Source organism: Leucoraja erinacea, chromosome 9 (genome assembly GCF_028641065.1).
Source record: "Leucoraja erinacea ecotype New England chromosome 9, Leri_hhj_1, whole genome shotgun sequence".
Taxonomy (NCBI): Eukaryota; Metazoa; Chordata; class Chondrichthyes; order Rajiformes; family Rajidae; genus Leucoraja; species Leucoraja erinaceus.
The window spans coordinates 13,209,967-13,237,740 of NC_073385.1; the positions used below are offsets into that span (position 1 = coordinate 13,209,967).

Sequence of the window (27,774 nt, forward strand, 5' to 3'; positions counted from 1 at the left end):
ACCCTTCTTCAGACTCAATAATGATTGGGTTAAGGTATGATGCGGGTTTGACGGCACTGGGCCTGCACTCGCTGGAGTTTAGTAGGATGAGGGACGACCTCATTGAAACTTTATGAATTGTGAAAGGCCCCAATTGAGTGGATGTGGAGAGGATGTTTCCATTAGTGGCAGTGTCTAGGACCAGAGGTCATAGCCTCAGAATTAATGGTTGTTCCTTTAGGAAGGAGATGAGGAGGAATTTCTTTAGTCAGAGGCTAGTGAATCTGTGGAATTCATTGCCACAGAAGGCTGTGGAGGCCGTCAATTGATTTTGTTAAGGCAGAGATAGATAGATTCTTGATTGGTACGGGTGTCAGGGGTTATGGGGATAAGGCAGGAGAATGGGGTTAGGAGGGAGAGATAGATAAGTCATGATTGAATGGCGCAGCAGACTTGATGGGCTGAATGGCCTAATTCTGCTCGTAGAACTTATGAACTCCGCCGTTCAATCGTGGCTGATCTATCTTTCCCTCTCAACCCTATTCTCCTGCCTTCTCCCCATAACTCCTGACACCCGCACTAATTAGGAATCAAGTCAATCTCCGCCTTAAAAAATAATTTGCAAGCGGCACTGGAGAAACAATTACTAGCGGCTGTAGGAGGCCGTGTGATTTCACTATTGCACTATTACAAGGCAGCAGACCACTTGGTCAATTAAGTCAATGTAACGTAGATAAGGTCATTAGAGAGCATGATAGGATGACTATAAAAAATTATGGGAGCCATAGATAGGGTAGACAGTCAGAATCTTTTTTCCCAGGGTGGAAATGTCCAACAAGAGAGGGTATAGCTATAAACTGAGCGGGGGAAAATTCAATTTTAGTTTGGAGATACAGCGCAGAAACAGGCCCTTCGGCCCACCAAGAATGTTGATCCCCCCACAGACTGAATCTATCCTACACACTGGGGACAATTTACAGCAGCCAGTAACCTACAAACCTGTACATCCTTGGAATGTGGGAGGAAACTGGAACACAGGTGGAACATACAAACTCTATACAGACAGCACCTGTGATCAGGATCGGACCTGGGTCTCTGGTGCAGTAAGGCAGCAACTCCGTTGCCATGCTGTGAGAACGGAGAGGTTGAGAAGGAGTTTCTTCCCTGAGGCCATTAGGACTGTAACGTCCTACCTCACCAGGGACTAACTTTACTGTACCATTCTACTGTTTGTTTTTTTTAATTGCTGTTTTTGCCTGCTTTCCATCCCACCCACAATATGTAAAATGTAAAAGAATATGTGATTCTGTTCCATTCTGTTTGTAGTTTGTTGTTTGTTTGTTTGTTTTTCGCACAAAGTCCGCGAGCATCGCCACTTTTCATTTCACTGCGCCTCTCGTATGTGTATGTGACGAATAAATCTTGACTTGACTTGACTTGACTTGACTCTACCGCTGCACCGTGTAAAATGGAAAATGCTCCACTTTTAAAAAAATGGTGGAAGTTCTGGCTGTTTTATGATAGTTTTCATTAGAGACCATCATTGTAGAACATTTTCAATTTGAAAGGCATCACTATAGAACGCTTGAAAATATGAAAACAAATATGTGGAGGAAGGAACTGCAGATGCTGGTTGACAGACACAAAATGCCACAGTCATTCAGCGGGTCAGACTCCGGTCTCTGGTGATGTACAGTGTCCTCCATAATGTTTGGGACAAAGACCCATCATTTAATTATTTGCCTCTGTACTCCACAATTTGAGATTTGTAATAGAAAAAAATCACATGTGGTTAACGTGCACATGGTCAGATTTTATTGGGTGACAGTGTGAACTGTGAGGAGGATGCTATGAGAATGCAGGGTGACTTGGACAGGATGGGTGAGTGGGCAGATGCATGGCAGATGCAGTTTAATGTGGACAAATGTGAGGTTATCCACTTTGGTAGCAAAAATAGAAAGGCAGATTATTATCTAAATGGTGTCAAGTTGGGAAAAGGGGAAGTACAATAGGATCTGGGGGTCCTTGTTCATCAGTCAATTAAAGTAAGCATGCAGGTACAGCAGGCAGTGAAGAAAGCGAATGGCATGTTGGCCTTCATAACAAGAGGAGTTAAGTATAGGAGCAAATAGGTCCTTCTGCAGTTGTACAGGGCCCTGGTGAGACCACACCTGGAGTATTGTGTGCAGTTTTGGTCTCCAAATTCGAGGAAGGAAATTCTTTCTATTGAGGGCGTGCAGCGTAGGATCACAAGGTCAATTCCCAGGATGGCGGGACTGTCATATGCTGAGAGAATGGAGCGGCTCGACTTGTATACTCTGGAATTTAGAAGGATGAGAGAGACATCTTATTAAAACATATAATATTATTAAGGGTGTGGACATGCTAGAGGCAGGAAACATGTTCCCAATGTTGGGGGAGTCCAGAACCAGGGGCCACAGTTTAAAAATAAGGGGTAAGCCATTTAGAATGGAGATGAGGAAACACTTTTTCACACAGAGAGTTGTGAGTCAGTCGAATTCTCTGCCTCAGAGGGCAGTGGAGGCAGGTTCTCTGGATACTTTCAAGAGACAGCTAGATAGGGCGCTTAAAGATAGCAGAGTCAGGGGATAAGGAGACAAGGCAGGAACGGGATACTGATTGTGGATGATCAGCCATGACCACATTGATTGGTGGTGCTGGCTCGAAGGGCCCAATGGTCTACTCCTGCACCTATTGTCTATTGTCTATTGTCCATTAAAGGCCATTTTTATCCATTTTGGTTTCACCGTGGAGTAATTACAGCGGTGTTTATACATAGCCCCCCCATTTCAGGGCACCATAATGTTTGGGACACATGGCTTCACAGGCGTTTGTAATTGTTCAGGTGTGTTTAATTGCCTCCTTAATGCAGGTATATGAGAGCTCTCAGCACCTGGTCTTTCCTCCAGTCTTTCCATCACCCTGGAAACTTTTATTGCTGTTTATCAACATGAGGACCAAAGTTCTGCCAATGAAAGTCAAAGAAGCCATTATGAAACTGAGAAACAAGAATAAAACTGTTAGCGACATCAGCCAAACCTTAGGCTTACCAACATCAGCTGTTTGGGACATAATTGAGAAGAAAGAGAGCACTGGTGAGCTTATTAATCGCAAAGGGACTGGCAGGTCAAGGAAGACCTCCACAGCTGATGACAGAAGAATACTGTCTATAATAAAGAAATCCTCAAACACCTGTCCGACAGATCAGAAACACGCTTCAGGAGTCGGGAGTGGATTTGTCAATGACTACTGTCCGCAGAAGACTTAATGAACAGAAATACAGAGGCTACACTGCAAGATACAAACCACTGGTTTGCCGCAAAAATAGGATGGCCAGGTTACAGTTTGCCAACAAGTACTTAAAAGAGCAACCACAGTTCTGGAAAAAGGTCTTGTGGACAAATGAGATGAAGATTAACTTATATCAGAGTGATGGCAAGAGCAAAGTATGGAGGAGAGAAGGAACTGCCCAAGATCCAAAGCATGATGGTGGGGTATAATAGCTTGGGCATGTATGGCTGCTGAAGGTACTGGCTAACTTATCTTCATTGATGATACAACTGCTGATGGTAGTAGCATAATGAATTCTGAAGTGTATAGACATATCCTATCTGCTCAAGTTCAAACAAATGGCTCAAAACTCATTGGCCGGCGGTTCATTCTACAGCAAGACAATGATCCCAAACATACTGCTAAAGCAACAAAGGAGTTTTTCAAAGCTAAAAAATGATCAATTCTTGAGTGGCCAAGTCAATCACCCAGTCTCAACCCAATTGAGCCTTCTTTTTATATGCTGAAGAGAAAACTGAAGGGGACTAGCCCCCAAAACAAGCATAAGCTAAAGATGGCTGTAATACAGGCCCGGCAGAGCATCACCAGAGTAGACATCCAGCAACTGGTGATGTCCATGAATCGCAGACTTCAAGCAGTCACTGCATGCAAAGGACATGCAACAAAATACTAAACATGACTACAGGTACTTTCATTTACATGACATTGCTGTGTCCCAAACATTAGGGTGCTTTGAAATGGGGGGGACTATGTATAAACACTGCTGTAATTTCTACATGGTGAAACCAAAATGTATAAAAATGGCCTTTATTAAAATCTGACAATGTGCAGTCTAACCACACGTGATTTTTTTTCTATTACAAATCTCAAATTGTGGAGTACAGAGGCAAATAAATAAATGATGGGTCTTTGTCCCAAACATTATGGAGGGCACTGTATGGCAGCAATTCTACTGCTGCACTGTATTGAGCTCGGAGATGTGTGGGGCACGATCTTTTACACAGAGGGTGGTGAGTGCCTGGTGATGGTAGTGGAGGCAGATGCGAGAGTGGTATTTGAGAGGCTTTTAGACAGGCTATTGGATACGCAGGGAATGGAGGGATATGGATCAAGTGTGGGCGGAGGAGATTAATTTTAACTTGGCCTCATGTTTGCACAAGCACGTGAGCCAAAGGGCCAGTTACTATGCTTATGCCCTAGATAGACTGTTCTATGTTCTTTTCTTGAGGGCCGCTAATGAACCGCATTAGAGTCAATCCTGTGCTGTCATCACAGATAAGATAGAGTTAGATATCGCTCTTAGGGCTAACGGAATCAAGGGGATATGGGGGAAAAGCAGGAACAGGGTACTGATTGTGGATGATCAGCCATGATCATATTGGATGGCGGTGCTGGCTCGAAGGGCCGAATGGCCTACTCCTGCACCAATATCTATGTTTCGATGTTATCGCAGATTGCATGCAGTATTGGTTACAGCATTACATTGACAGCATTACAGATTATAGTTGTTCAATCCGCATATGTCTAATTACTGGAAGTTTACATTTCCCAGCTGTCACGGTAAGCATTCAATTCAAGTCTCTAGATCATTGGTCCAGTGATTTAACGATGATCTTATTGTCCGGGTCGATTAGGGGTGATGGTGGTGCACCTGATGCAGCCCCCGCCTCACTGCGCCGGGGACCCCGGTCCGATTCTGACCCTGGGTATTGTCTGTGTGGAGTTTGCACGTTCGCCCTGTGGCTGCGCGTGTTTTCTTCGAGTGCTCCTGTTTCCTCCCACATGCTGAAGATGTGTGGGTTTGTAAGAGAAGACAACTGGGACTTGAAAATGGGGCCGTACCTGGGACTCTGTACACTACTGCTTTCCACTTGTACTGTATCTGAGATGCTTGTCTATGAGGTGTCTAAGTGCTTATGTATAGTGATACTTGGACTGAACTGTACCTAAGTATGATTTTTCACTGTACCTCCGTACATGCGACAAATGAAGAACCATTGAGAACTATTGTCCTCTGTAAATTGCCCCAAGTGTGCAGGGAGTGGATCAGAAAGTGGGATAGCATAGAATGAGTGGGAACAGATTGAGGGTCGTTGTGGATTAGGTGGGTCGAAGGGCCTGTTTCCACGCTGTACCTCTAAACCTAAAGCTGATGTTTACTCAGGCTGGGGTATCTAGAACTAGGAGTGACTGCCTCAGAATAAGTGGTCACACATGCAGGACAGAGATGAGAAGAAACCCCCTCACCCAAAGGATAATGGATCTTTGGAAAACTCTAAACATTAGTGGCTGGGGGTTGACTGACTGAGCATGTAGTCATAGAGTGATACAGCGTGGAAACAGGTCCTGCAGCCCAGCTTGCCCACAGCGCCCAACATGTCCCATCTACACTAGCCCCACCTGCCTGCGTTTGGCCCATGTCCCTCGTACCTGGTCTACCCACCTACCTGTCTAAAGGTATCTTGATTTTTAACAGAATGGTATATTTTAGAGGGCAACTCAGTGGAGCAACAGTACATTTGCTGGTTACACAAAAAAGCTGGAGAAACTCAGCGGGTGCAGCAGCATCTATGGAGCGAAGGAAATAGGCAACGTTTCGGGCCGAAACCCTTCTTCAGACATTTGCTGCCTTACAGCCACAGAGACTCAGGTTCCATCCTGACTACGGGTCTATTTATTTATTTATTTATTTATTTTTAAATTTCGTTTAGAGATACAGCGCGGAAACAGGTCCCTCGGCCCACCGGGTCCGCGCCGACCAGCGATCCCCACATGTTAACATTATCCTACACCCACTAGGGAAATTTTTTACATTTACCGAGCCAATTAACCTACAAACCTGTACGTCTTTGCAGTGTGGGAGGACTCCGAAGATTTCACGCAGGTCACGGGGAGAACGTACAAACTCCGTACAGACAAGCACCCGTAGTCGGGATCGAACCCGGGTTTCCGGCGCTGCATTCGCTGGAAAGGGACTGTCCCACTTTCATGGCCTAATTCACGCCCTTTTTTACTCGTGGACATTTTTCATCAGGCTAGGAAAATCGCCCCGACCTACTCGATGCCACGAGTACCTACGACTAGCATCACGGCCTGCTACGACCTACCTACGACCTACCTACGACCTCGCTGCGAGTACGAGTCAAGGGCAAACACGGCAGAGGTCGTGAATTAGGGTCGTGAAAGTGGGGCAGGCCCTTGTGGCAGCAACTCTACCGGTGCTGTCTGTACGGAGTTTGTACGCTCTCCCTGTAACCTGCGTGGGTTTTCTCCGGGTGCTCTGGTTTCCTCCCACACTCCAAAGACATACAGGTTTGTAGGTTAATTGGCTTTGGTGAAAATTGTAAATTGTCGCTAGTGTGTAGCCAGTGTACGGGGCGATTGCTGGTCAGCGCGGGCTCGGTGGGCCGAAGGGTCCTGTTTCCGCACTGTATCTCTAAAGTCTAAAGTAAAGTCTAAAGAGATCCATGTGTTTAGTTGACAGAAATGTCCCGAGGCACTTTGCAAACAGAAATGAAGCTTCAAAGAGTTAAATGACAAGAACAGGAGCAGCGGAGATCAAGGGATGATCTAATTGAGGTGTTTACGATGATTAAAGGATTTGGTGGGTGAGTGAAGAACAAACATAAACCATCGAGTGAGGCCATTCACGGTGAAGTCATGATGCATTTCATCACACAGGGGGGATTGGAACACATGTAGGAAGGAACTGCAGATACTGGTTTGAACCAAAGATAAACACAAAAAGCTGGAGAATTGGGTTGAGAGGGAAGGATAGATCAGCCATGATTGAATGGCGGAGTAGACTTGATGGGCTGAATGGCCTAAATCTGCTCCTAGCACTAATAATCATGAACATAACATCACGGTTAATCTTTGACCTCAGACCTAGTTTCCTACACCCACCCCGCATCCCTTCATTTCCTAAATGTGATTCAATGATTCATGATGCTTCATTGTCACATGTACAGGCTACAGTGAAGTACTTTGTTTTGCATTCAACCTGGTAGAATCGCAGAGCAGAGCTCACCTAGGCAGTACACAAAGATTCGCCACATTTCTGGTGCCCACAAAGTTCACCGAACAGTCCTATTCATTCATTACGGACTAAGGGATTCGACCCGAAACGTCACCCATTCCTTAGAGTCATAGAGTGATACAGCGTGGAGACAGGCCCTTCGGCCCAACTTGCCCATCCCGGCCAACATGACCCAGCTACACGAGTCCCACCTGCCCGCATTTGGTCCATATCCCTCTAAACCTGTCCTATCCACTGTCTAACTGTTTCTTAAACGTTGGGATAGTCCCAGCTTCATCTACCTCTTCTGGCAGCTTGTTCCATATACATCCACCACCATTAGTGTGAAAAAGTTGCCCCTCAGATTCCTATTAAATCTTTTCCCCTTCACCTTAAACCTGTGTCCTCTGGTTCTCGATTCACCTACTCTGGGCGAGAGACTCTGTGCATCTGCCCGATCTATTCCTCTCATGATTTTATACACCTCAATAAGATTCCCCCTCATCCTCCTGCGCTCCATGGAATAAATACTCATCCTCTCCTTATAGCTCACACCCTCTAGTCCTGGCAACATCCTCGTAAATCTTCTCTGTATCCTTTCCAGCTCGACAACATCTTTCCTATAACACGGTGCCCAGGACTGAACATGATACTCTAAATGCGGCCTCACTAATGTCTCATACAATGGCGACATGACCTCCCAACTTCTATACTCAATACTCTGGCTGATGAGCAAATGATCTACCTGCAACACCACTTACAAGGAACCATGCACCTTCACTCCTAGATCCCTCTGCTCTACAACACTACCCAGAGGCCGACAGTTCACCGTGTAGGTCCTGCCCTTGTTAGACGTCCCAAAATGCCGCACCTCATACTTGTCTGTATTAAATTCCATCGACCGTTCCTCAGCCCACCGGGGCCAATCGACCAAGGTCCTGCCGCAATTTTTCACAACCATCTTCACTATCTGCAAAACCACCCACTTTGGTATCATCCGCAAACTTGCTATTCTTGCCATGCATGTTCTCATCCAGATCGTTGATATGGATGACAAACAGTAACGGGCCCAGCATCGAACCCTGATGCGCGCCACTAGTCACCACTAGTCCTTCTCTCCAGGGACTGCCTGAGTTACTCCAGCATTTTGATGTCTATCTTCGGTGTAAACCAGCACCTGCAGTCCCTTCCTACACACCTATTCATTTCCTGAATGTCCAAATATCCAACCCTGGCCGAGTCTCCCGGAGAGCGTCAACTGAGAGAGTCTGATCGATAGACGGTGGGCGGGGGTGGGGGGGGGAGGCAAGGTTCAGGGATACATCTGCCAGTCCATGTGAACGACAGGACACGTTTGAAGGGCAGAATGGCCTCATCCTCGTAGCCCGTTTCAGAGAAGGGTCAGGCTGAGGTGTTCAAGGAGGAAGTAATTGGGACAGGTACAATGGCAACATTTCACATAGAATACAGCGCAGTACAGCACAGGAACAGGCCCTTCAGCCCACGATGTCCCTGCCGGACAATGATGCCAGGTTAAATTCATCTCTGTCTTTCACGTGCTTCACGTCCTTCACATCCACGTGCCGATGTAAAGGCCTCTTATGTGCCAATCCTATCTGTCTTAAAAGATGCCTGAAGAAGGGTCCTCTCAAGGACCAGAGGACATCAGTCGAAGGTGAAGGGGAAAACATTTGATAGGAATCTGAGGGGTCATTTTTTCACACCAAGGGTGATGGGTGTATGGAACAAGCTGTCAGAGGAGGTAGCTGATGCAGGGACTATCCCAACATTTATGAAACATTTAGACAGGTGCATGGATAGGATAGGTTCAGAGTGATATGGGCCAAACGCAGGCAGGTGGGACTAGTGTAGCTGGGACATGTTGGCGGGAGTGGGCAATTTGGGCCAAAGGGCCTATTCCCATGCTGTATCACTCTATGACTATAAGGGTCTCCACCTGAAACATTACAGATTCCTTTTCTCCAGAGATGCTGCCTGATCCGCTGAGTTACTCCAGCATTTTGTGTCTATCTTCTGTCTTAAAAATATATTTGGTTAGGGGCAAGCATAGGAAAGGTTTGTAGGGATATGGGTCAAATGCAGGCCAATGAGTTAGGCTTAGATACGGCACCCTGGTCAGCATGGAATGCCGGCCCTGGAGAGGGTCAAGAGGAGATTTACGAGACTGATCCCAAGATTGAGTGGGTTAACATATGTTGAGCATTTAACAGCACTGGGCCTCTACTCACTGGAGTTTAGAAGGATGGGGGGGACCTCATTGAAACTTATCAAATAGTAAAAGACCTGGTTAGAGTGGATGTGGAGAGGATGTTGCCACTCGTGGAAGAGTCTTAATTCAGAGGTAATAGCCTCAGAATTAAAGGACGTCCCTTTAGGAAGGAGATGTGGAGACATTTCTTTAGTCGGAGGGTGGTGAATCTGTGAAATTCATGCCACAGAAGGATATGGAGGCCATTAATGGATACTTTTTAAAGCAGAGATAGATAGATTCTTGATTGGTACGGATGTCTGGGGTTATGAGGAGTAGGCAGGAGAATGGGGTTAGGAGGGAGCGATAGATCAGCCATGAATGAATGGCAAACTCGATGGGCTGAGTGGCCTAATTCTGCTCCTATCACATGAATGAGATGGGCCGATGGGCCTGTTTCTGTGCTACATCTCAATGACCGCCAGAAAACTGATTAAAGAGGGAAATGTTGATGCACTTCAGAGAAATACCTTTGGAAGAACAACAAAAGAGAGCAAGAGTTATGTTCGAGAGATCTTAGAACCATGCCACTGCCAAGAATAATTCAGCAAATTCCACTCATATAGCGGCGAGCCTTCCAAAACCACAAGGCACATGTTGTTGTTCTCACTCATTGTCCCACATGTAGAGTTATATTTTTCTTTCTGTATCCTTTTGTGGTATCCAGCGGAGATGAGCAAGAATTAACATTCTTTTGCACCGACTCAGTGCAGTGACAAACCATCAGGAATGCACTGATCACATCCAACGAAGAAGACGTTGGAACGGGTGATTTCCGGGAAGGGAGGGCGGTGCAATCTTGCAGTACGCTCCGAGCCACCGTGGGCAGCAGAGGGCACCCACTGCAAGTCAGCCATGTATTCGAGGCACTTCATCTGAGGCATGGGTGGAAATCCCGGGGTTGGGACGGGGGGGACGGGGGGCATGTCCCCTCCATGATTTGAGAGGCGGGGACAATGACCCCCATGTTTTGTAATCCGGATTTTAAAATCCTCTGAAAAGAAAATCTATTAAAAATCTCCGCTTTCCGCGAGACATAGGGGGTGGGACTGATGATCGAAGGCGCCGATTGGACGTGAGAGACGTTGGTCAGCAGGCTGGACATGATGATTCAGCGCGATGATTGGAGGAGGGTGGAAGTAGAGGGGTGGGGCTGAGGATAGAGTGCGGTGATTGGAGGAGGGAGACGACCTGGTGCAGCAAAGATCATAGAGCGGAGCTTGAATCGGCCAGTTCGCGGGGCCTTTCATCGCCCGGAGCGGCTTAAAATCGGCTGCGGGATTTTCCATCACCCCGCGGTCAAATTGCTGCATCGAGGCTCCCGATGTTGAAGCTCCCGCCGGGAGATGCAAAATCCCGCGGCCGGTTTTAAGCCGTACCGGGCGATGAAAGGCCCCACGAACGGGCCGATTCAAGCCCCACGATTTGGGGGCGGACGAAGCTGCTGTTGCTGGAGTTCGGAGTCGGTCACCAACCAGGTCAGCTCCCGATGTTACCGTCCACAGGGCCCACGATTGAAGCCGCGTGTGTGTGTGTGCGCGGTCACCAAATAAATATGTCCCCCCCCCCCCCCCCGATTCTGAGGGGAGATACAAAATGCTGGAGTAACTCCAAAGACGTACAGGTTTGTAGGTTAGAAGAAGGGTTTCGGCCCGAAACGTCGCCTATTTCCTTCGCTCCATAGATGCTGCTGCACCTGCTGAGTTTCTCCAGCTTTTTTGTGTAACCAGGTTTGTAGGTTAATTGGTTTGGTGTTTGTGTAACTTGTACCTAGTGTGTGTTGGGTGGTGTTAGTGTGCGGGGATCGCTGGTCGGCACAGACTCGCTGCTTCTTTAAACCAAGGGTTCCCAACCTTTTGTTGTCCCGTTTACCCCTGGCAACAATGTCATTTCACATATTTATGAACAACTAATGATGACCAGATACCGGTATACCAGAACCAAACACAGTCAAGTCAATGAAAAAAAACATGTATAAATCCAGAATCAACAAATTTACCCACTGAGTAGGTGAATAAATTTACCCCAGGTTGGGAACCGTTGCTCTAAAACTAAATTAAACTAAACTACATTCAGCGGGACCTGAGAGAAGGGGTGGGTTTCTCTCCAGAGATGCTGCCTGACCTGCAGAGTTACTCCAGAGTTTGGTGACTATCTTTGGCGTCAGCCAGCATCCGCAGTTGCTTCCCGCATACGTTATCTGAGGGCATAACTGAGGAGGAGGGAGGCCAAAAGAGAATGCAGGCGCTGGAATCTGGAGCAAAACAAACAAAGTGCTGAAGGAACATCATACCTTCTGCTCTTATCTCTCGCCTTTGTTCCAACCATAGAGAGACACAAAGTGTTGGCGTAACTTAGCGGGTCAGATAGCATCTCGGGAGAACAGGAATAGGTGACGTTTTTGGGTCGGAACACTTCTGCAGACCGATTCACTCCAGCATTTTTGTGTCTACCTTCAGTGTAAAACAACATCTGCAGTCCATTCCTACACCTTTGTTCCGACCATCTGCCTATCAAACTCACCCCTCACCTGTCCACCTGCTTCCTGCCATGCTTTGTCCTGCCTTTCCCCTTTACCAGCTATCTTCTTCTTCTCCCCCTACTAATAGTCTGCAGAAGAGCCTCGGTCCAAAACGTCACTTATCCATGTTCTCCAGAGATGCTGCCTGAGCCACTGAGTTACTCCAGCACCTTGTGTTTTGCCCAGGACTCCAGCATCTGCAGATCCTTATATTCCCATTGCTGCTCAATTAATGCAGGTTACTTTTGTTGAGAAGACAGAAGCAAATTCCCACCCAGGAAACTACTGAAACCCCATGGCTCTATCTGGAGAAAGTCATCGTTTTTCTTGTCCTAACCAATATTTACTGGGTGACAGCGGTAGAGCTGCTGCCTCACAGTGCCAGAGACCGTGGTTCAATTCTTCAATCTTGACCTTGGGTGCTGTCTGCGTGGAGTTCACACGTTCTCACTCTGGGTGCTCCGGTTTCATCCCACATCCCAAAGACGTGCAGGTTTTTAGGTTTGATTTGACCTCTGTAAAATTGCCCCTCCTTGTGTGTGGGATATAATTAGTTGGTCAGGGTTGGTCGGTGCAGGCCGGACCTGTTTCCACGCTGTATCTCTAAACTGAGACCTGAAAGAGTGATTGTTGTGATCACTTACGTCCTTGCTGTTTGTCAGGAATCTTGCCGTTCTTAAATGTGTAGGAAGGAACTGCAGGTGCTGGTTTACACTGAAGATAGACACAAAAAGCTGGAGTAACTCAGTGGGTCAGGCAGCATCTCTGGAGAAAAACCAATAGGTGATGTTTCGGGTTGAGATTCTTCATTAAGTTTATTTTACTGTCACATGTACCGAGGTACAGTGAAAAGCTTTTGTTGCATGCTAACCACTCAGTGGAAAGACAATACATGATTACAATCAATCCATTAACGTTGTATTGATACATGATAAGGGAATAACGTTTAGTGCAAGGTAAAGCCAGCAAAGTCCGATCAAGGATAGTCCAAGGGTCACCAATGAGGTAGATAATAGTTCAGCACTGCCCTCTGGTTGTGGTAGGATGATTCAGTTGCCTGATAACAGCTGGGAAGAAACTGTCCCTGAATCTGGATGACACAGTGGTGCCATTTTCACACTTCTGTACCTCTTGCCCGATGGGAGAGGGGAGAAGAGGGAGTGGCCAGGGTGCGACTGGTCCTTGATTAAGTTGCTGGCCTTGCCGAGGCAGCGTGAGGTGTAGATGGAGTCAATGGAAGGGAGGTTGGTTTGTGTGATTGGTCAGAGTCTGATGAAGGATCTCGACCCGAAATGTCACCTATTCCTTTTCTCTAGAGATGCTGTCTGACCCGCCGAGTTACTCCAGCATTGTTTGTCTATCTTGCTGAGCACAAGTTGGCTGTCACGTCAACAATAGTGATCATTCTTGTGGCAGTGGCGGGCTTAGGGGCATCGTGAAGTCCGAAATGGCGCCACATAAATGCAAGATGTCCCTCCACATTAAGGTTTAACTTTGAACTGTATCTTGCCCAGAGTAGGGGAATCGACGACCAGAGGACATAGGTTCAAGGTGAAGGGGAAATGGTTTAATAGGAATCTGAGGGGTAACTTTTAAAAACAAAGCGTGGTGGGTGGGTGTATGGAACAAGCTGCCAGAGGAGGTAGTTGAGGCTGGGATTATCCCAACGTTTAAGAAACAGTTAGACGGGTACATGGATAGGACAGGTTTGGAGGGATATGGGTCAAACACAGTCAGGTGGGACTAGTGTAGCTGGGACATGTTGGCCGGTGTGGGCAAGTTGGGCCGAAGGGCCTGTTTCCACACTGTATCACTCTATGTATATTCCCCTGTGGCTCGAAGTTCAACATCATTGTATTTTCCAGCATAAGGCGCTAGTACCGGGCGGTAAAACACTGCAACCTCGGCTCCTCCCTCGCCCCATGTCGTCGTACATCAGACAGCCAGGAAAAACACACTTGCAAACTCACGTTGACTCCCCAAGCTCAGTGTAATCAATACCCTGGCGAGAGCTGGCGGCATCTCAGAGCCACACAAGCTCGACCCCGGGCCACGCATCGCTGCGCTCACACTGACATCCCAACACTCGACATACACACTAAATGCTGGATGGAGTAACTAACTCAGCGGGACAGGCAGCATCTCCGGACAGAAGGAACGGGTGACAACCTGCTCTCAAAAGCACCGAGTCTGAAGAAGGGTCTCGACTAGAAACGTCACCCACACCTTCGCTCCAGTGACTCTGCTTGTCCCGCAAGTTATACGAGTCGAATTAGGCCATTCGGCCCGTCGAGTCTACTCCACCATTCAATCATGGCTGATCTATCTCTGCATCCTAATCCCATGTTCTTGCCTTCTCCCCATAATCCTTGACACCCGTTCTAATCAGGAATTTGTCTATCTCTGCCTTAACAATATCCACAGACCTGGCTCCACAGCCCTCTGTGGCAATGAGTTCCACACATTAACTACCCTCTGTCTAAGGAGTCCCGCTGAGTTACTACAGATTTGTGTACCTATCTACTCAAATGTAGCGAGGCGGGTAGGGAGCGATGGCAGGTGGGACCCCAACACCGACAATGGCGCGATTAAACACCACCGAAACCCCATTAAAACACCAGCAGAGACTATTAAATGCCGCCAGGGACTCCAGTAAACGCCATCAGAGTTCCCACCAGACACCATTAGAGACCCGATACACACCACGAGATCCTATTAAAAACCCCCAGAAACTCTATGAAACATCACCAGGGATCCGATTACACACCAGAGATCCCATTACATACCATCAGAGACCCTCATTAAACGCCACCAGGAATCCCATTGAGCACCGTCGGAGATCCATGAAGCATCATTAGAGTCGATTAAGACACAAAGCGCTGGAGCAACGCAGCGGGTCAGGCAGCATCGCTGGAGAACATGGACAGGTGATGTTTCGGGTCGCGACTCTTCTTCAGCGCTGAGTTCCTCCCGCATGTTGTGTCTTTCCAATGCAGATTAGCGTCTGCGATTCCTTGCTCCTGCATTACGGGGTCTATCTCGATTCCCGATAACGAGCCGGGGTCGCGGACGCCCCATCTCCCGGTGTCGGCGTCACATTCCCGTCTAGTGTGTCTCCAAAGTCTAAAACCCATCCTCCAGAGTCCTCAGCCAAGGGCGCCCGTAAACAAGCCCTTAACTCCACACTGGGGACAGAGGCTGGGAGGTGTACAAAACCATGAGACGAACAGGCAGGGAAATAGACCAGGGTCATGTATGTCCTTTGCCCACAGAGATTGTTCGAGAACCACAGAGCGTAGGTTCAAGGTGAGAGGGGAAAGATTTAACAGGAATCTGAGGGGTAAATCTTTCACACAGAGGGTGGTGGGTGTATGGACCAAGCTGCCAGAGGAGGTAGTTGAGGCAGGGACTATCCCTAGACAGGTACATGGATAGGACAGGTTTGGAGGGATATGGACCAAACGCGGGCAAACGGGACAAGTAAGAGAGAGCTAGATAGGGCTTTTAAAGATAGCGGAGTCAGGGGATATGGGGAGAAGGCAGGAACGGGGTACTGATTGGGGATGATCAGCCATGATCACATTGAATGGCGGTGCTGGCTCGAAGGGCCGAATGGCCTACTCCTGCACCTTATCTCTATGTATCTATCAATCCATCTCGTGATTTTGTACACCTCTATAAGATCACCCCTTCATCCTCTGATGTTAAGCTCTGCAGAAGGGGATTGTAAGGTCCCGGCCAATTTCAGGACACCCGGTTACAATACAACTGGCCCTGGGGTTGAGTTTGACCCGGGATAACTGACCCACAGCCCGATGTAAACACGCCCAGACTCAAGGAACTGCAGACGCTGGAATTTTGATCTCAACAAAAAGTGCTGGAAGAATTCAACGGGCCAGGCAGCATCTGTGGAGGGAGATGGACAAGCGACGTTTCGTCTGATGAAGGGTCGCCCATTCCTTCTCTCCAGAGAAGCTGCCTGTCCCGCTGAGTCACTCCAGCATTTGATGTGTTTTGTTCAGTCAAACACGCTCCACCCAGCCCAGCGCAGAACCCTGACCCGTGCCAACCAACGTCTGTAACTGTTCCATCTAACGGGCACACACTGCGGCCACTCGGGCGAGTGAGTGTCGTGGCGTTAAAGTCACAAACCTGTGGCCCGGCATCCCGCGTCGCACCCTCTCCATCTCTATGTCCGCTGCCGCCGTGTTTGCCGGTCGGGACCGCTCTCAGCGACGCCAGCAGAGCGGCGAGGGACAAGAGGAAAGGCAAGCGGGCTGAGTCTCTGGCCAGCCGCATTGCCTTGCCTTGCCTTGCCTTGCCCTGCGAGCGTGGATGTCCGTCTGCCCTCTTGTGTGCGCTGTGTTCACACCGGGAGGAGCCGCCAACTCTGTCCCCACCGACCGCTGCTGGATGTGGGGTTTGGTCGACGCTTCCCACCGAGTTGATTCTTCGGGAGTTCTTCTCGACACGGTCACTCCTTTCCCTCGTCCGTCTCAAACCTCTCTCTCTCTCTCTGTGTCAGTGTCTGTGTCTCCCTCTCTCCCTCAGTCACAAACCATATCTCCCAGTAGACTGTGTCCGCTCACAGAGGCAGAGAAGCGGCTGCTGGGCCGGCGGGCGGGCGGGCGGGCGGTCAGCAACGCGCAGAGTTTGTAGACTGAAACACACACACACACAACACAGCGAGTCCCGGCGCCCGTTCCTCCCTCCTTCCTCGCTCTCTCGCTCTCTCTGGCGCCGGCAAACGCTGAGCTGACAACCCCCTCGCCTCCAGACACGCTGATAAATAGAAGCCCCCGATCAACGAGACGTCAAAGGCTTTAGTGGCGTGTGGGCGGGGAAGAGAGACTTAAACGATTTAAGGAGCGAGAAGGCGAGGGGAAGGGGAGAGGTCAGGGGAGGGGAGGGGAGAGGAGAGGAGGGGGCTGGTCAGGGAGAGAGAAGAGGTGATTATCCCCGGGTTTAGGGCTGGACGGAAAATGATGGCAAGTTTGTGTAGAGATAAATCGGGAGGCAGCGTGGGGGAGCCGTGGACATCTGGGACGCGGAATGAAGAGAGGGGAGTGGGAACAAAAGGCAGGGCGAGGCTTTAAGGTCAACAAAGGAGGCGGCTGGTTGGGATTGCAAGTTAAACCCAGCTCAGGTAGCGTCGAGAAGCGGGGAGCGTTGGTGTGGGTGGGAGAGAGGGCAGGGGTGGGAAGAAGCGAGGGTGGAGGGGGAGAGATAGACACAAAAAGCTGGAGCAACTCAGCGGGACAGGCAACATCTCTGGAGAGAAGGAATGGGCAACGTTTCGGGTCGAGACCCTTCTTCAGGTCAAGTCAAGTGAACTTTATTTGTCACATACACATACAAGTTGTGCAGAGAAATGAAAGTGGGTGTCTTTTTCAGTCTGAAGAAGGGTTTCGGCCCGAAACGTTGCTTATTTCCTTCGCTCCATAGATGCTGCCGCACCCGCTGAGTTTCTCCAGCATTTTTGTGTACCTTCGATTTTCCAGCATCTGCAGTTCCTTCTTAAACACAAATGCACCGAGTTCCTCCAGCACTTCGTGTTTTGCTCAGTATTCCAGCATCCGCTGTCTCCCGCGTCTCCAATAAAACAAAACAACTGTCAAAAGGGGAAGACTAGGGGCAGTGATAGATACATTCCTGATTAGTGCGGGTGGCAGGAGGTTATGGGGAGAAGGCAAGAGAATGTGGTTGAGAGGGAGAGATAGATCAGCCGCGATTGAATGGCGGAGTAGTCTTGATGGGCCGAATGGCCTAATTTTGCTCCTATAACTAACAAAGATAATAATTGTTAGGGAAATGTAGTTATTAAACACGAGGGGGAGCAGAGATGGGCAGTCTGGGATGGCTCGCGAGATAGAGGCACAAAGGTTAAAGAAAGGGCAGATAAACAGAGGGGGGGAGGGGGGGGGGACTTCCCTCGGTGCCCATCTGTTACCATTAATTGGACAGTTCGGTCTGTGAAAGGCAACACGCCAGCCGCGACATCCAGCCCGGTGGTCAGTCCTTTGAAGATAGACACCAGTTGCTTGGAGCAACTCAGCGGGACAGGCAGCATCTCTGGAGAGAAGGAACGGGTGGCGTTTCGGGTCGAGAGCCTTCTTCAGACTGAGGTCAATGGAGAACAGGAGAATACTGCCCGGGCCCCAGCCAACACGACAATCGCCCGCTGCACAGTCTGGGAGCTTCCACTGCGAAAACGGTGCCTACATTTGAACACTCAGGTAACTGAACCATCCCATCACCAACCACAGAGCATTCCTGAACTACTACCTACCTCATTGGAGACCCTCGGACTATCTTAGATCGTATACTCATTGGCTTTATCGAGTCACAGTGTGGAAACAGGCCCTTCGGCTCAAATGCCCACACCGGCCAAAATGTCCTATCGAAACTAGTCCCATCTGCCTGCGTCTGGTCCATATCCCTCCAAACCTGCCCTATCCATGTACCTGTCTAAATGTGTCTTAAATGTAGGGATAGTCCCAACCTCAACTACCACCTCTGGCAGCTTGTTCCATACACCCACCAACCCTCTGTGCTAAAATATTACGCCTCACTCAGATTCCTGTTAGATCTTTCTCCCCTCACCTTGAACCTATGCCCTCTGGTCCTCGAATCCCCTCTGTGGGCAAAGGACATAAATTACCCTGGACTCTGTCTATTTCCCTGTCTATTCGTCTCATGGTTTTGTACACCTCCCAGCCTCTGTCTCCGGTGTGGAGTTAAGGGCTTGTTTACGAGCGCCCTTGGCTGAGGACTCTGGAGGATGGGTTTTAGACTTTGGAGACACACTAGACGGGAATGTGACACCGACACCGGGAGACGGGGCGTCCGCGACCCCGGCTCGTTATCGGGAATCGAGATAGACCCCGTAATGCAGGAGCAAGGAATCGCAGACGCTAATCTGCATTGGAAAGACACAACATGCGGGAGGAACTCAGCGCTGAAGAAGAGTCCCGACCCGAAACCTCACCTGTCCATGTTCTCCAGCGATGCTGCCTGACCCGCTGAGTTGCTCCAGCGCTTTGTGTCTTTCCACTAGACCTGTAATAAGTCTCAGCTGGGTGTTTATTGTGATCTCTGGTGTTTAATAGACGTCCTGATGATGTTTTTGATCGGGTTTACTACTGACAGTATTTAATCAGATCCATATTAAATCTTTTCCCCTTCACCTTAAACCTATGCAATCTGGTCCTCGATTCGCCTACTCTGGGCAAGAGATTGTGCATCTACCCGATCGATTCCTCTCATGATTTTAAACACTATCTTGCACACAGCGTTGTTCCCTTCACCATTTACACACCATTTATGGCTCGATTGTTACTATGTATTGTCTGTCTACTGACTGGTTAGCGCGCAACAAAAGCTTTTCACTGTACCTCGGTACACGTGACAATAAGATAAACTGAACCAAACATTCCCCGAGCAACAGTAGACATTTAAGAATAAGGAGTAAGCCATTTAGAACGGAGGCGAGGAAACACTTTTTTACACAGAGAGTTGTGAGTCTGTGGAATTCTCTGCCTCAGAGGGCGGTGGAGGCCTGTTCTCTGGATACTTTCAAGAGAGAGCTCGATAGGGCTCTTAAATATAGCGGAGTCAGGGGATATGGGGAGAAGGCAGGAACGGGGTCTTAAATGCCTCCAGCATCTGCAGTTCCTTCTTAAACAGGAACGTGGTACTGATTGGGGATCAGCTATGATCACATTGAATGGCGGTGCTGGCTTTGAAGGGCCGGGTGGCCTACTCCTGCACCTATTGTCTATTGTCTAAATGCAAAGGCTTAAAATCAAGAAACATTTTTACACAGAGAGTGGTGAATCTGTGGAATTCTCTGCCACAGAAGGTAGTTGAGGCCAGTTCATTGCCTATATTTAAGAGGGAGTTAGACGTGGCCCTTGTGGCTAAAGGGATCAGGGGGTATGGAGAGAAGGCAGGTACGGGATACTGAGTTGGATGATCGGCCATGATCATATTGAATGGCGGTGCAGGCTCGAAGGGCCGAATGGCCTACTCCCGCACCTATTTTCTATGTATATATTTCTATGTATTCAGACTGGTACATAGATGGGATAGGACAGGTTTAGAGGGATATGCTGGAGTAACTCAGTCGGCCAGGCAGCGTCTCTGGGGAAAAGGAATCGGTGGCGTTTCGGGTTGGGACCCTTCTTCAGACTGCTGCTGCTCCAGATGCTGTTTGTTTGCAGTTCATTGAGTCAGTAAAGAACTTCTGCAGCTGGGACTAGTGTAGATGGGTGGGGCACGTTGGTGGGTGTTGGCAAGCTGGGTCGAAGTGCCTGTTTCCACACGGTTATCACTCCATGTCTCGATGGCTTATTTGCAGGAAGATAGACGTGCAAGGCGTGGAGACCAAACTCGAACCAAAGGGAAAGACTTAATACACAAAGGGAGCTGCAGATGCTGAGATCTTAAGCGAAACACAAAGCGCTGGAGTAACTCAGCGGGTCAGGCAGCATCTGATGGGGGAATGGATAGGCGACGTTTCGGGGCGGATGGGTTGGGGTGCAGGCTACTGCTTGGAGTGGAAAGTGGGGAGGTTGGGTTGGGGGGTGGGTAGGGGGGTAGGAAAGGGCCAATTGAAGAGAATTCACAAGCTGTATGCCTACGGGAAAGTTAGGGGGAGGCGATATTACGGGTTTTGAGAAACGGACAGAAGATTGGGGTTGTAACAGGGATGAACAGCGGTGGAGTTGCTGCTAAACAGCGCCAGAGACCCGGGTTCGATCCTGACTGCGGGTGCCGTCTGTACGCGGTTCAGTACCCGAAGGGCCTGATTCCCCGCTGTATCTCTAAACTAAACTAAACTAAGCAAAACTAAACCAAACTGAACTAAACTAGATGGATCAACAACAAAGAACGGAGTGCTGGAGTAACTCAGCGGGTCGGACAGCGTCTCCGGAGAACATGGATAAGTCTAAAGAAGGGTCTCGACCCGAAACGTCACCCATTCCTTCTCTCCAGAGATGCTGCTGCCTGTCCCGCGGAGTTACTCCAGCTTTGCGTGTCCATCTATGGATAAGTAATGTTTCGGGTCGTGGCCCTTCTTCAGATGCTGAAGATAGACACAAAACGCTGGAGTAACTCAGTCGGGCAGGCAGCATCTCTGGAGTAAAGGGATGGGTGACTTTTCGGGTCGGTCCCTTCTTCAGTCTCCGGTGTAAACCTTCTTTGGTATAAACCAGCGTCTGCAGTCCTTTGCTTCTACTGTTCCACATGCTGTTTCTGCAACTCCTTGTGTCAGTAAAGAACTGGGACTGGATGGGAGAGATGGCAGAGATGCCCGTGGAGGTTCTGGTCTGGGGCCAGAGAGGGCAAGGAGCGGACGGAGAGCGGGGAAACCGATCTAAACTAAACTAATCGACAATAGACAATGGGTGCAGGAGTAGGCCATTCGGCCCTTCGAGCCAGCACCACCATTCAATGTGATCATGGCTGATCATCCACAATCAGTACCTCGTTCCTGCCTTCTCCTCATATCCCCTGACTCTGCTATCTTTACGAACTCTATCTAGCTCGCTCGCTCTAAAGCACTTAATTGCTCATGGAACAAGCTATACGGAACTGTATGGTGTATGGAACGAGCTACCAGAGGAGGTAGTTGTTCGGGGATTATCCTAACACTTAGGCAGATACCTGGATAGGACATGTTTGCAGGGATATGGACCAAACGCGGGCAGGTGGGACCAGTGTAGGTGGGACATGTTGGTCGGAGTGGTCAAGTTGAGACGAAGGGCATGTTTTCACACTCTGTGACTATGACGATCTCGGGAGATTGGGGATGAAATGTCTGCGTATCGATTGGGGAAATAACCCGCTGTTTCTGGGAACGTAATTTGTGGCGTCAACGAGAAACACCGCAAACATAACAGGAGAACGTTCCTCTAAATGGTTTGATGACGGACACAAAAAGCGGGAGGTGGAGCATCTCTGGAGAGAAGGAATGGGCGACGTATCGGGTCGAGACCCTGCTTCAGACTGAAAGTCAGGAGAGAGATACACACAGAGATAAAGAATGGCAAGGCGTGAAAACGAGGCATCAAAGGGGACATAGTTCAAGGAAAATTGTGGATTAGATCATTAGGGGAAGTTGACAACGAAGCGTAAAGAGATAACATTCACTCAGATGGACAGTCAGAGGGGTCGGAGAACTAGGATGGGGGAGGGATGGAGAGAGAGGGAAAGCAAGGGTTACTTGAAGTTAGACAAGTCAATATTCATACCGATTTAAACTAGAATCTGCAGTTCTTTTCTACTCATTTCTCATACCGCTGCCCAAGCGAAATATGAGGTGCTGTTCCTCCAATTTGCGCTGGGCCTCAGTCACTCTGACTGTGGAGGATGCCCAGGACAGAAAGGTCAGTGTGGGAATGGGAGAGGGAGAGGGATAGAGAGCGAAACGTCGCCCATTACTCCTCTCTCCAGAGCTGCTGCCCGTCCCGCTGAGTTACTCCAGCTTTGTATGTCTATCTTCGGTTTAAAGCAGCATCTGCAGTTCCTCCTTTCACACAGAGAGTGGTGAATCTCTGGAACTCTCTGCCGCAGAGGGTAGTCGAGGCCAGTTCATTTAAAGGGAGTTCGATGTGGCCCTTGTGGCTAAGGGGATCAGAGGGTATGAAGGCAGGTACGGGATACTGAGTGGATGATCAGCCATGATCATATTGAATGGCGGTGCAGGCTCGAAGGGCCGAATGGCCTACTCCTGCACCTAATTTCTATGTTTCTATAAAGGTTCGGCAACTGCGAGGTCGTGTAGGTTTAGGCGGTATGAACGGATTTCGCTTGTATCCAGGGCAAGTGTCCCGGGTTAGTGGGCCGGCCTGGAGGTATTGGATGAATCACTTTGTCAGAGGACGTGGGCGAGGGAGTGTTGGGTCCATCGGGGGAGGATGATCTTGAACCGTCAGGTTAAATTGTTCCGTTTAATCCGCTCAATTCCATCTAATGTACAACTTCGATTTAAGATAGGACCAGTGACAGATTGAGATGGAGAAGGTGGGAGTTTGTTTCATCTTCTGGGGATCAGGCGTAGATTAGGACTGGCGTGTTTGAAGGGCGAAATCAAATAGGCGCATTTGCCTTCTTCACTCAAAACCATGCTACGATTTTAACGTTTCGTTTAGAGATACAGCGCGGAAACAGGTCCGTCACTCCACCGATTCCTTGATCATCCCCCCCATCACATTAACACTGCCCAACACACACTGGGGACAATTTACATTTATACAAAACCAATTAACCTACAAACCTACACGCCTTTGGAGCGTGGGAGGAAACCGGAGCACCCGGTGTACACCCACGCGGGTCACAATGTGCAAACTTCGAACAGGCAGCACCCGTAGTCGGGACCGAACCCGGGACTCTGGTGCTTGCACCAGAGTCCCGGGTTCGGTCCCGACTACGGGTGCTGCCTGCAAGATTATTTAATAGCGCGGTTTGATTGTCATCAAACATTTCTGAATGTGTAGTACAGATTTGTGATTTACGTACAAGCAAACTCACAGTGGGCCCTGAGATCAGGAGCAGGCAGCAGACCCCAAACAAACTGGAGGGGTCGGAATCTGGAGCGAGAAAGTAAAAATGCCGGAGGAACTCAGCGGGTCAGGCAGCATCTGGAGACGGACCTGTCGCACCTTGCAGGGTGACATGGGACCCGAAACGTCGACCTCCACAGATGCTGCCTGGCCCACCGGGATCCTCCAGCAGTATTTTGCACCTGAAGATCACACTAACTCCACAGACGCAGCACCCGCAGTCAGGATCGAACCCGAGTCTCTGGCGCTGTGAGGAAGAACCTCTACCGCTGCGCCACGTTTAGAGATAAGAGCATGGAAACAGGCCCTTCGGCCCACCCAGACCATCGATCTCCCGTTCACACTAGTTCTAGGTTTATATCCAGCTTGCTCGCTGGTCAGAACTGTTGTGAAAACGTTGCGCAGAAGGGTTTTGGACCTGAAACTTTAATCGATTACTCTTCCCACAGATGCTACTCGAGGGCCTGATTTAGTCATAGAGTGATACGGTTAAAACACTAACTAGACCCTGCTTTGAATGAGATTTGAAATCACAGCCACGATACAAGACATTTCTATGTAGAATTAAATGAAGAATAGACTCGTGCATAAACCATGATGAAACAACCTTTCAGAAGGGCGGCACGGTGGCGCGGCAGTAAAATAGCTGGCTTACAGTGCTAACAGCGCCAGAGACCCGGGTTCGATCCTGACTGCGGGTGCTGTCTTTACGGTGTTTGTATGTTCTACCCGTGACCGGTATAGACTCATAGAGTGAGACAGACCCTTCGGCAAAACTCGCCCTACAATGTCCCAATGTCTCACTTATCTGCGCTTGGTCCATAGCCCTCCAAACATGTTCGATCCATGCACCCAGCCCCAACTACCTCCTCTAAACCCATTTCCTCTGGCCCTGATTCGCCTACTCTGGGTAAAAGACTCTGTGCATCTACCCGATCTATTCCTCGCATGATTTTGTACACCTCTATAAGACCCTCCCCCTCATCCTCCTGCATTCCATGGAATAGAGACCCAGCCTACTCAACCTCTCTGTAGGAACCATTAAGCTTAAATCATGTCTGTATTTGTGTAGGTGGGATTTGTAGTAGGGGTGTGTTCTCTATTTTGTTAGAGGAGTCTCCCGCAGACTAGACATTTTAGTTTGTGTCCAAGTATGTGGGGATATAGTTTTCTACCATGAGACCACATACCTTTATAAGAAGCTTTTATGTAATGAATATGACGTGAATGAACAGCAATTATGTTATGATACTTCTTAGTTTCGTATTACATCAATAAATGACTAATTAAACAAGAAACGATGTCTGGAAGATTCATCTTTGCTGTCTTGTGTCGTGAGTGCGTAAGGCTCCAAATCATCTCCGATAATTAATGGCCATCGACATTGGATTTTGGGAACGTGGTAAAAACTGGCATTATACTCTCCGTGTTGCTCTCACCCTCTAGTCCTGACACCATCCTCATGAATCTTTTCTGAAGCCTTTCCAGCTTGACAATATCTTCCCTATAACATGGTGCCCAGAACTGAATACAATATTCTAAATGCGATCTTATACAACTGCAACGTCACCTCCCAACTTCTATACTCAATACTGTGACTGGTGAAGGTCAAAGTGCCAAAAGCCTTTTTGACCACCTTATCTACCTGCGACTTGACATTTAAGGAATCATGCACCTGTACTCCTAGATCCCTCTGCTCCACAACACTACCCAGAGGCCTATCTACCATTCACTGTGATCGACATCCCAAAATGCAACACCTCACTTTTCTGTATTAAATTCCATCAAGCATTCCTCCACCCACCTGGCCAAACGATCCAGATCCTGCTGCAATCTTTCACAGCCTTCTTCATCATCTGCAAAACCACTAACTTTTGTATCATCAGCAAAATTGCTAATCTTGTACTGTATGTTCTCATCCAAATCATTGATGTAGATGACAAACAGTAACGGGCCCAGCACCAAACCCTGTGGCACGCCACTAGTCACAGGCCTCCAGTCTGAGAAGCAACCTTCCACCATCACCCTCTGCTTCCTTCCATGAAGTCAATTTGCTATCCATTCAGCTATCTCTCTTTGGATCCCATGCGATCTACCGTTCTAGAGCAGCCTACCATGCGGAACCTTGACGAGCGCTTCACTGAAGTCCGTGTACACAACATCTACAGCTCTGCCCTCATCAACATTTGTGGCCATGTCTTCACAAAAATCAATCAGATTTGTGAGATACAACCTCCCACGTACAAAACCATGCTGACTTTCCCTAATCAGCCCTTGCCCATCCAAATGCCTGTATATCCTATCCCTCAGAATACTCTCCAGCAACCTACCAACTACAGATGTTAAGCACATAGCTATAGTTCCCAGCATTTTCCCGGCAGCCTTTCTTGAAAAGAGGTACAACATTTGCCACCCTCCAGTCTTCCGGCACCTCCTCTGTAAAGGATGACTCGTCAATTTCAACCAGGGCTCCTGCAATTTCCTCTCTAGTTTCCCACAATGTCCTTGGATATATCTGATCAGGCCCTGGAGATTTGTCTACCTTCAAACACGACAGTACCTTCAGTGCTTCTTCGACGGTAACCCTGACTGCTCTCATGACACTTCCAGTGACTGCTCCAATTTCCTCCGACTTACTGTCTTTCTCCTCGGTAAATACAGAGATGCTAGTCAAAAACAAGAAGGATGCATTGGCCAGGTATAGGCAGCTGGGATCGTGCATCCCTGGAGGAGTTTCGGGAACTAAGGAGTATACTAAAAAAGGAAATCAGAAGGGCAAAAAGGGGCCAATTCCTACCCGTCAGGCGCCTTGCATTAAAATACGTGCAGTTTAAATTAACCCTCATTCCTCGCTCCTCACCTTTCACCTGCCTATTCTGTCCACTACTCGTTCCCACACCACCCTCCATACCAACTTCTAGCCTGTCACGTGCGTCTGTCCTGCATGAGATCTCACCCCCCCTGCCAATCTAGTTTAAATCCTCCCATGTAGCATTAGCAAACCTTCCCCTTAGGATGTTGGTCCCCTTCCAGTTTAGGTGCAACCCGTCCCTTTTATACAGGTCACCCCTGCCCCGGTAGAAAAATACAAATCAATGCCCCCAAGTCTATGTAGTTCAGAGCTTATTTGGAGGTTGTAGTGTTTAATAGCCTGATGGCAGGAGGAAAGAAACCAAATGTAGAACTTGGACTCAAAAAAAAAAAGGTATTCTCACAATTAGATTCTGCAATGAATAATTAAGCAATTTGTATACATTTTAATAAAATTGCGGGCATATTACTCTTGGTTGTACCATATGATGCAAGATCGTAATTCTGCAATTGTAACGGATCTGAGCCACAAAGAATTTTAGGAACAGAATCCCTTTTACGGACAATGTTTATATGAAAACAATTTTAACAGTAACTCATTGAGATAGTGACAGGTTTCATTACATATAAAGCACACTAATTCATATATACACAGTGTAAACACTAGCAATGCAGTGAAATTCTATGCTTAGACTGCTCGAGTTTTAAGAGTTTACGGAAATTATAAACACTTTAATAAATCTTTCAACAATGCCAATGACAATATAATCAGATATTCACTCATAGAAGTTGCACTGACTCAGTGCGTTTGGTTAATATTTGATTCACAGAGCACCAGATTTATTATAGATCATTTAGAGAGTATTGTGTTCAGTTTAGGGCACCATGTTATAGGAAAGATGTTGTCAAGCTGGAACGGGTGCAGAGAAGATTTACGAGGATGTTGCCAGGAGTCAAGGCCCTGAGCTATAGGGAGCAGTTGAAGAGGCAGGGACTATTCCTTGGAGCGCAAAAGGATGAGTGATTTTATACAGGTGCACTAAATCATAGAAACACAGAACATAGAAAATAGGTGCAGGAGTAGGCCATTCAGCCCTTCGAGCCTGCACCGCCATTCAATATGATCATGGTTGATCATCCAACTCAGTATCCTGTACCTGCCTTCTCTCCATACCCCCTGATCCCTTTAGCCATATCTAACTCCCTCTTAAATATAGCCAATGAACTGTCCTCAACTACCATCTGTGGCAGAGAGTTCCAGCGATTCACCACTCTGTGTGAAAAATGTTTTTCTCAT

At 48.3% G+C, this 27,774-nt stretch overlaps 1 protein-coding gene and 1 long non-coding RNA gene across 2 annotated transcripts in view; one reads left to right on the plus strand and one right to left on the minus strand.

The window, feature by feature from the left end:
* The window catches only part of LOC129700026 (isthmin-2-like), a 30,090-nt gene extending 13,157 nt beyond the window's left edge, over positions 1–16,933 (minus strand). The window contains exon 1 of the mRNA XM_055640177.1: positions 16,252–16,933. Coding sequence (XP_055496152.1) covers positions 16,252–16,398 — 147 coding nt within the window. The 5' untranslated portion in view covers positions 16,399–16,933. The remainder of the gene's footprint in view (positions 1–16,251) is intronic.
* A 1,107-nt stretch (positions 16,934–18,040) lies between these two features.
* LOC129700028 (uncharacterized) overlaps positions 18,041–27,774 on the plus strand; it is a 36,276-nt gene continuing 26,542 nt past the window's right edge. Inside the window, exon 1 of the long non-coding RNA XR_008723975.1 lies at positions 18,041–18,335. This is a non-coding gene — a long non-coding RNA (uncharacterized LOC129700028). The remainder of the gene's footprint in view (positions 18,336–27,774) is intronic.